We start from the raw sequence: 10,692 nt of genomic DNA on the forward strand, positions 1-10,692 counted from the left end.
TGAAGCACAAAAGTGTTTAATTTTTATGAAGTCCAGTCTATTTTTCTTTTGTTGCTTGTGTAACTGCCCTTTAAACAGACTTTTTAACCCATTTTCCTTTTTAATCCCATCTTTTTGCCACCCTTTTCACAAAAATCATTGTGCAGCTACCATTTTTGGAAGCTTTTACAGGTTTCTGGGTATAAACTGAATTACTTCTTGGCTTTTCCCACTGCCAGTGTAGAAGATTAAGCTTTCCCAAGACTGCTAATACAGTTACTACTCATTCATATTCTTTCTACATTCCAAAATTTTGTTGCGATTTTCTGTTTCACTGTTCTTACTGTCCTATGCCTTTTTAAAAAATATCTTTATGAGATTAAATGATAGGTGCGAGTTTTACTTCCATTTGGTAACAGACCCCATAATGTAAAATGAGGGGATTTATTTTTTTTAGGGGATTTATTTTGAAATTAAGGATGTTTATATAACTTAGTATGCTAGATAAAGTTAATGAAACTGTTGGCAGCTTTTAAATGAAGAGACATTCGTGTAAAAGATACTTTGACTTCTATCTAAATCTTGTTTCTTTTCCTTCAATGTAGGCCAGAAGCCTGTCCTATCAGATGTTCACGCAGAACTAGACAGAATTGCACGCAAACCAGTTACAGTTTCTCCTACAACACCTACAGCTCCTACGGAAGGAGAAGCTTCTTGAAGATACCAAATAAAGCCATTTTATTCAGTTTTTTGGGATAATGTAAACTGGTCTCTGCCTTCTCCTTGAAAAGTGGAATTAGGGAACTGGAGTGCTTTTTCAGATGGACTAAATTTCTTTTCTTTTCTTTTTTTTTTGTGGTTGCCCATTTTTATAAAAGGAAGCTATACAGAAGAAAAATTATTCTACACTATGTAGGATTGCTGTTTGCATTGCCACTTTGCATAAGGAAATAATTTTGGATTTTGAAAAACTCAAAATTTATAGATCTGAAATACAGCCATGTGATCATACTCTAAAGGCTCTTTAAAACATAAGAGGGTTTAGGAAAGGGCAGAAAATAATACGCTTTGGGCATTTGACTGACTTGAAAGTCCAAGCTTATTTTAGTTAAGACTATTAAAATCATTTGAAAAATTATGTGTTAGTTTTGCTGGAAAAGAGAAAATGGTCAATTGTCAGATTTTCCACACCAACGTAAATATAACACCACACATGGAATATACTGAGAAAACTATCAGATAGCATTTTATACACTAGTCATTGTCTCAACCCACGATCCTGTAAGTTCTCATCAAAATATGATTTTGAAATATTGGCCAAGATTCATTTCTTTAACTGAGAAGAAAAGAAAAGCACACTGCCTAAATGCATAAAAGAAAAATGCAGAGGTTATTAAAATGTAAAGAGGTAACAGTCTTTGGATTTGTTTATCTATATCTGTATCAATATATAGATATAGATATATATATATGGCTCTGCCTTAATATACCCCTTTTTTGTTTGTGACTTTCAACTGTAATCAGTTAATAAAGTATTTATTCTCTGCATTCAGGTTCAAATAACTTGTTGCATTTTCTTATACATAATTTGTATTTATTGGACAATGAATGATTCATTAGTATTTTGAGGTGTTTGACTTATAGGATTATTAAGCATTTTGATCTTCTTTGTAAGAGACAAGTGAATACATGAGATTCACTAACCTGTAAGTTTCCTTAAGTTGGGAGTTTACCTTGATCAACACAACTTCCCCACAAGCATGTCTTGAACTACAGAATCTTAGGTCAGCATTTTTAGTAGATAAAATGTAGCCTTTTACCATTATTTATCGGGCAGAAGCTATTTTAAAAGCTTGGCAAATGCACTGACACATAGGTCCTCTCTTGCAGGTAAGAACACCTGTTAGTAGTTCCACCTGAATTTTCAGTACTGTTTTTAAATGCTTGTTTTAGAACCTTCATAAGAACAATTTGACTTCTTGCTGAAGATCAACTAGAGAACACATGCACATTTAACTTACTGAATCATTACAGATAACTGGGGAAAAAATGGCTACTGCCCTTTATGTTGGCCTTCGTTATTACTTTAAAATATATATTCCAAAGATTTTTTTTCTTCAGCAAAATGTTTGAGGACAATACTTCTAACATAATCCTTTCGTGCTCGCTTCGGCAGCACATAGACTAAAATTGGAACGTAACATAATCCTTTCATTAAAACTTTAAAATCTTTACTTTTAAATAGTATTTGTCTCCTAATAGTTGAGTATATGTGCTAAAAATACATGAGAGGGTAATAATTAGTTTCAAGGTGGGAAAAACTTAGGTTGTTCATGGGAACAGAAAAATGAATTTGTAAAAACATTTTGCTTGAGGAAATACGAGATGAAAAATGCCACTGGTAGAATCTTTAGTCTGGAACAGGTTCTGCAGTCGTGGTGTTGTAAAGACCAATTTTTCTAAAGTAGTGCCTGATGAAATAAGGGAGAATAATGAAAGAAAATCACTGACTGGGCATCATGGTATACTTTGATATGTCTGCTGTGTTTGCATGTCTAGGCCAACTTGTTCTTTTCTGTGTGACATTGGAGAAGTACTAGAAAATCCTTGGAATTAATTGAGTCATTAGCAGAAATAACTGTAATTGTTCACTTCATAGGGTATTCAGTTTTAACTAATCTAAAACCTTGTGTTTACCATGTTTAAACCTTAAACCGATTTTTGTCCCTATTTTTTGTAAGGAAATTGTTTTTAAACTACCTAAAACTTTGTGTTTTTAAGCACTTTTTATTCAAGTATACATTAAAGAAAAGTATACAAATTATAGGTTATAATGTTTGAAAGACCACTAATCACCACCAAGATCAAGAAAGACATTACTGGCATCCCATAATGCTTCCTATGTGCCCCCCTCATCAGCACTCCTTCCCACCAAGTGACCACTGTCCCAACTTCCACAGCCATATGTAGGTTTTATTTATTTTTAAGTTTTATATAAATGGGATCTGAGAGTTTATATTCTTTTTGTGCAAGGCTTCTTTTCAATATTAGTTCTGTAACACATCAACAAATCCATGTAGCAATAATTATATCTTTTCATTGCACCATAATATGCCACCTTGCAAATATGCTGTAATTTATCCATTATGCAATTGATGGATGTATATTAGTTTTGTATTGCTGCTGTAACAAGTTACCACAATTTAGTGGCTTAAAACAATACAAATTTATGATCTTACCATTCTGGGGGTCAGAAGTCCAAAATCAGTCTTCCTGGGCTGAAATTAAGGTGTCAGCAGTGCTGATTTCTTTTGGAGGCTCCAGGGAGCATCTGTTTCCTTCCTTTCCAGCTTCTAGAGGCTGCTTGCATTCCTTGGGTTCCTGGCCCCTTCAGCTTTGAGGTCAACCGCACAGCATCTTGAGCTGGGTGCTTCCATCACATGGCTTCTCACTCTGAACCCTCTGCATCCCTCATGTCAGCATCCATGTGATTAACTTGGACCCACCTGAGCAATCCAATGTAAGCTCCCTCAACACTTCACTCTCCTTGCTAGCATGGTTTCTGAAGAGAAATTGGGCATCATTCTTTGCTCCTCCATAGGTTCTCCCCCCCGCCTTTGGCTTCTTTCAAGGTTTTTTATCTTTGATTTTATGCAGTTTGATATGTTATGCCTAGGTGTAGTTTTTTGGAATTTATCTTTCATGTTCTGTGAACTTTCTGGATCTGTGGTTTAGTGTCTTGCCATTAATTTGGGGGAAATTGTCAGTCATTATTGCTTCAAATATTTCCTCTGTTCCTTTCCTCTGTTATTTCCATTATATATATGTTACATCTTTGTAGTCCTACAGTTTTAGGATATTCTGTTCCTTGTCCCCTCCCCCTCCAGTCTTTTTCTCTTTGCTTTTTAGTTCTGGAAGTTTCTATTGTCACACGTATTGTCACCCAGAGATTCTTGACACAGCCATATCCTGTCAACTAATTAGCCCATGGAAAGCACTCTTCATTTCTGTTAGTTTTTTTTTAACTCTAGCATTTCTTTTTTATTCTTAGAATTTCCATCTCTCTGCTTATTATTGCCCATCTGTTCTTGCATGTTGCCTACTTTTTCTGTTAGAGCCCTTAGCATATTAATCATAGATGTTTTAAATTCATGGCCTGATAATTCATCATCTTTGCCATATCTGAATCTGATTCTGATGCTTCATCTCTCTCTTCAAAATGCTTTTTGCCTTTTACTGTGCTTTGTAATTTTCTGTTGATAGCTGGACATGATGCACTGGGTATAAAGAACTCCAGTGAATAGACCGTTAGTAATTAAGGTGTTGCAGGGAGGGAAAGCATTCCCTAGTCCTGTAATTAGGTCTCAGTGAGCCTGCACCCGTGGGCTGTGAACTTCACAAGTCTTTCCCAGACCCCATCTCCACCCCCAAGCCCTTGCACCTTAGCTGGGACAGGACGGCTAGATGAGGAACACCAGGGGATTTTTCTCTGATTTTTCCATTTGAGATCCTGGTAGAGCTCCTGGGGGTAAAACTCACAAAAGTGTGAGGAACCCCCTGTGACTGGGGGTTTTTAACTCAGAGACTTGCCTACTCTGAGTCTCCAGCAACTTGTCAATTACAGTTCAGACTTTCTTAGCCCAGAACTGTCTCCCTCAGAGGTTTCTGCTTGGGAGTTTCTAGTTAGGCAAGTTGTTATTCTGTGTCCACTTGCCAATCTCCAATCCTGGGAACAGGAGTTGGCCCTGGGACCTCACTTCTCTGACAAATGGAGTTGATTTTTCAGTTCAGCCTTTTGCTTGTTAGAGAGATGACTTCCAAACTCCTTACTTGATGGCTTGGAAAGTGGAAGTCTCATTTCTCCCTCTCAAAATCTAAGCACATCTACAAAAGTCCCTTTGCCAAACAAGGTAACCTTCCCAGGTCCCCAGGGATTAGGATATGGACACCTTTGTAGGATCATCATTAAGCCTCCCTACAAAATGTTAGCAACTTTAAGCTTTTCAATTACTATTATGAATTGTGCTGTTACGAACACTCTCAAATGTGTCTGGTGGGAAATACATTTCTATGGAATATATATGTAGATGTGGATTGCTGGGTCCATAGGCTAAGTGTATATTCAGCTTTAGTAGATAATGCCAAATGGTTTTTCCAAAAAGGCTGTTAAGAATTTCCATTCCTGGGAGAAGATATTTACAAATGATATATCTAATAAGTCTAGTATCCAGATTATATAAAGAATTATTACAACTCAAGACAAGTAACCTAAAGTTAAAATGGCCAAAGGATTTGAATAGACATTTCCCAAAAAAGAAAAAAAAAAAACACAAATGACAAGCGCAAGGAAAGATGCTTATTCTCATTTGTAGTTGGGGAAATGCAAACCAAACCACAATGAAATACCACTTCACAACCAAAATAAAAAATGAGTGTTGGCAAAGATGTGGAGAAATTAGAACCCCATACATTGCTGGTGGGAATATAAAATGTAAAATGGCAACCACTTTGGGGAACAATGTGGTGGTTCCTCATAAGGGTATACACATAGTTACCATATGACCCAGCAATGCCACTCCTAGATAAATACCCCACAGAATGAGGACATATGTCCTCACAGAAACTCATATACAAATGGTTATAAGCAGCATTATTCATAATAGCGACAAGATGCAAAGAACCCAAACACCTATCAACAGACAAATGGATAAACAAAATGTGGCATATCCTACAATGGAATATTTTTCAGCTATAAAAAGGAATGAGGTATTGATACATGCTACAACATGGATAAACCTTGAAAACATAAGTGAAAAGCTAGTCAATAAAGTCACAATACAGGATTCCATTTATGCAAAATTTCCAGGATGGGCAAATGCATTGAGACAAAGTAGATAGTAGTCTGTCTTTCATTTTAGACATGCTGGCAGGTATACAGTAGGATTTTCTAGTGGTTTTAATTGTATTTCCTTGATAAGTAATGAAATTAAGCATGTTTCATGTTTATTGGCCATATAGATCCCCTCTTTTGTAGAGTACCTGTTCAGGAGTCTTAGGAGTCTTGTCCTTTTTATTTTCTTTTTCTTTTTTGGGAGGGGAGAGGGGTGGGAGGAAGGTGAGGGGGAAACTATCTGACTTTTTCTTACTGACTCACTCTTCACATATTCATGATGCTCGTCCTTGTCAGTATGTATTGTAAATATCATCTCTCATTTTGTGGTTTGTCTTTTCACCCTCTTATTGGTATCTTTTGATGAATAGGAGTTACTGATTTTAATGTTCCATCTGTCAGCTTTTCTTTATGGTTTTTGCTTTTATGACCTATTTTAAAGAAATCTTTACCTTCAAGGTGATGATATTCCATGATTTTTTTTTCTAAAAGATTTATTGTTTTACTTTTCTACAATCCTGGGATTCATTCCTATGCATGATGTGAAGTAGGGAACAAGATTCTTTTTTTTTTTTTCCTTTACTATGGGTATTCAATTAGTTCAGTACCATTGTTGGGAAAATCATCCTTTTTCATCCTTTTTCACCTCACAGCAGTGCCCCTTTGTTCATAATTTGTCCATTTATGTGTACCTCTGTTTCTGGACTTTCTATTCTCTTCCATTTGCCAGTTTGCCTATAATTTACCAATACTACCGTCTCAATTTCTGTCCTTTATCTGGTAATCAAGTCCTCCAGTGTTGTTTTTCCTTAAGATTGTTTTTGCTATTCTTGACTCTTTGCATTCCCATATAAACTTTAGAATTAACTGGTCCATTGACACACACACACACACACACACACACACACTCTGCATTTTGATTGAGATTGCATTGAATTTATATATCAATTTGGGGTTCATTTGTCATCTTTAAAACATCTTCCAAACTATGTGTAGGAATATCCTTCCACTTACATAGATTTTCTTTAGTTTCTCCTGGCAATATTTATATTTTTCAATGTATCATCTTGCACCTCCTGTTGGTAGATTATTTTTTCCAGTGAATTTTTTGATGCTATCATAAATGACATCCTTTTAAAATTTCATTTTATTTGTTGCTGGTGTATAGAAACACATCTTTTTCATATTATCCAGAAACCTTATTCAAATCCCTTTATTAATATAATATTTCATGTGTAATTTATTATGGATTTTTCTACATAGAATTATGTCATCTGCAAATAATTAGTTTTATTTCCTCCTTTTTAATGTTGTCTTGGTTTATGACACCTGTACACCAGTATAGAATACTATAGAACCAATGAGAGGAAGCATCTTTATCTTGTTCCCCATCTCAGAGTGAAAGACTTTAATATTCCACTATTAAGTGTATTTGCTGCGTGTTTTTTTCGTAGATACTCTATCAAAGAAAGAAAGTTCTCTTCTTTCCTAGTTACTTTATATCATGAGTTTTATCATGAATGAGTGTTGAATTTTATAAACTGTTTTTTCTTTATTGAAATAATCATTTTTTTTCTGTTAATGGTATCATTTACATTCCCTTTTAAGAATATTAAGCCAACTTTGTATTCCTGAAATAAATGTAACTTGATCTTGATGTATTAGTTTTATTATATTGCTCTATTTGGTTTGTTAACATTTTGTTAGGATTTTGCATTATGCACCCGAGAAAGATTGGCCTGTAATTTTTATTTCTCATCATGTTTTTGTCAGTGTTTGATATTAAGATTATGTTGACCTCATAAATCAAGTTGGGGAGTATTCTCTTTTTGTATTCTTTGTAAAGAGTTTATGAAAGATTGGTGTAAATCTTGTCAATTTGTTTCTTTAAAATTATCCAACATTTATAAGGCCCTTTGTGGAAATTAACAATAACCCAAATGGTAATGTCCATTACAGTTTTCTTATTTGGGCTTCATTTTTCAGAGAAATTACTTTTTCAGTTTGCAAAATGCCAGAATATGGGAATTCCTCCTTCATGTAGCACCTTATTTATGTCTGTACCAAACCGTTGTTCCCTATGCTGAAATAGGATGACAGTCGACATCAGGGAATTCTTGCTGAATGTTTAAGTCTTCTCATATGATCGTAGTTATTTTAGGGAATTTTGGGAAAAATTATTATCCATACATACAATAAAAAATACAAAGTAATGTGAAGAAGTACATGGATTCAAGAATATTTTTAAATATACTGCTCAATCAGATAACTAGAGAATAGATGTATATGATCATACTTAGAGAAATAATAGTTGTTACTATCCAATTTCTAGCAGTATGGCTACATAGAGGCATATACACACACATATATACACACTCACACACACATTTGGGGCAGAGTAGTACCTTGAACCCATTGTATCACCAAAATCTTAGAATTAGCTGGCGACAATTCTTTCCTGTCTTCTCTTGGGTTAAGATTTTTTCTAAAATTCAAATACCACAATTCTCCAATTTTTTGTCGTGGGACTCCTTTATACTTGTGCTTAATAAGGAGATTCCAAAGAATTAATTACATGGGTCACATTAAAAAAATAATAGTAATATGGGTCATATTTATCTATATTTGCCATATGATAAATAAAAACTGAAATTTTTAAAATATTCATTTATAAATAACAATAGTAAATCTATTACATGTTAAAGAACATTTTTATAGAAAATAACTTTTACAAAACATGTATTGAGAAAAGTGTCATTGTTTTATGTTTTTACAAATTTTTTTAATGTCTAGCTTAATAGAAGACAGCTAGATTCTAATATCTGCTGTATTACATCTGATGTCATATGTTGTTTGTTGAATTCTATGAAGAAAATGCAGCCTTACAGGGCGCCTGGGTGGCTCAGTCGGTTAAGCGACTGCCTTCGGCTCAGGTCATGATCCTGGAGTCCTGGGATCGAGTCCCGCATCGGGCTCCCTGCTCAGCAGGGAGTCTGCTTCTCCCTCTGACCCTCTTCCCTCTCGTGCTCTCTCTCTCTCATTCTCTCTCTCTCAAATAAATAAATAAAATCTTAAAAAAAAAAAGAAAAAGAAAATGCAGCCTTACAAATACATAGGTGGAAAAGGTAGGGGTATTTTAATAGCTCTTCCAGATAATTGTAGATTTTCTTTTTGTTTCTAAAACTCAACAAGTTGTTTTATAAAGGTCAATTGCAGTGTGGAATGCATGGATCTGTCTTGCACTTTGAATGGATTTTCCCCTGATGTGATTTTATAATATTATTCATTGATCTTTAGAAAACACCAGTTCACTGAGTTAGAGTTCTTCCAAGTATTGACATGTCTTATAGAATATCAAACAAATCACATTTTTAGTATTATTACTGATCTCTTTAGAAAAGTTGGACACGGGGTGCCTGAGTGGCTCAATCAGTTAAGTGTCTGCTTTCGGCTCAGGTCATGACCTCTGGGTCCTGAGATCAAGCTCCATGTTGGGCTTCCTGCTCAGTGGGGAGTCTGCTTTTCCCTCTGCCCCTCCCCCTGCTCATGCTTGTGCTCTTTCTCTCTCCCCTCAAATAAATAAAATATTAAAAAAAAAAAAGAAAAGTTTGAATGAAACTGTCAGGCTCAGTGACGGATACAAGTTTTCCAAAATTCTCTTTTTCTCTGGAAAGTTCAAATTTTATCAATGAGTGAATACCATCAGTTGTATTCCTTGTACTGTCAGGCTCTCTCCATATTTGAGAAAATGCCTGCCAAATACTGAAGTCTGAAAAACCAGTTGGCCTATAAGTAGTTCTTTCAAGTAAATATGGTGAAATAAAGTGGCTAGTTCAGCTTATAACTATTCAATAGCACAAATGCTTTTCCTTGAAACATCATTTACTTTAGGACAGAGCAGAAGTAATGTATGTACACCTCCCATTTCCTTATACAGAATTTGAAATAAGACTGGTACCAAATGGTTACAACTTAATAAAACCAATAATTTTCACTTATCAAGGGAATTCTCAAGTGAAATTGGGTTTGTCTGTTTTTTTCACACGTAGTGGTGAAGAGTACAATGACCACAAATTCCGTTTGGCGCTACTGCCTTGCTTCGGGCTGGAATGCCAGTAGTTTTGTTCCACCAGCAGTGCAAACAACTGTCCACACAATGAAAAAGGCAAATGACCTCTTGGTAGTCTTATGAGAATAGTTTTGACCTCACAGAACCCTGGCAAAGGTCTCAAGACCTCTAGGGGTCCTCTGATCACCCTGAGAACTGCTGTTATAATCCAAAGTCAAATTACTCCTTTGATTTTGCCCCATGTTGGCTTAGAATTTAAAACAAGGCTTTGATTCAGAAGTTTTGGTTGATATACTGCAGAATGTGACTCTTCCAGGCATTTTCTATTGAAATGTTTTCTGTCTGTAACGCTACAACTTTGCCATAGTTAGCCGAGTTAGTCTTGTATTGGTCTGTGTTTTGTGGGCATGCACTCTGCCCTCTCCAAGTTTTGCTCACACAGAAAGTACTATTTAGATGGTAGGTGATGACCACATCTTTTGCTGCTCTACCACGGCTTGATATTTGGAGCACATTTAACCTTCAAGTTTTATTGTATAGACTTACTTCAGCACTGCTCTACAGGATGTCTGAGCATCTTAGCCACCACCTCCATGAGAACCTTAATGTACAGGACTTGCAGTGCCAAGACACTGTGGAAAGAGCCAGAAGAGCTGGGCTACCCCATTCACTAATCACATGACCGTGGAAGAGGCGTTTGTTGTCCTGAAGCCTTGGTTTCATCATCTGGATGGTGGCGAGGACAACCTGCTCA

At 35.6% G+C, this 10,692-nt stretch overlaps 1 protein-coding gene across 1 annotated transcript in view; it reads left to right on the plus strand.

Moving 5' to 3' along the window:
• Nucleotides 1-7,693, plus strand: part of DYNC1LI1 (dynein cytoplasmic 1 light intermediate chain 1) — a 50,233-nt gene extending 42,540 nt beyond the window's left edge. The window contains exon 13 of the mRNA XM_027583173.2: nt 585-7,693. Within this exon, the coding sequence (XP_027438974.1) occupies nt 585-697 (113 nt within the window). The 3' untranslated portion in view covers nt 698-7,693. The remainder of the gene's footprint in view (nt 1-584) is intronic.
• The last annotated feature ends 2,999 nt before the right edge of the window (nt 7,694-10,692 follow it).

The sequence above is a fragment of the Zalophus californianus genome, chromosome 1 (genome assembly GCF_009762305.2).
Source record: "Zalophus californianus isolate mZalCal1 chromosome 1, mZalCal1.pri.v2, whole genome shotgun sequence".
Taxonomy (NCBI): Eukaryota; Metazoa; Chordata; class Mammalia; order Carnivora; family Otariidae; genus Zalophus; species Zalophus californianus.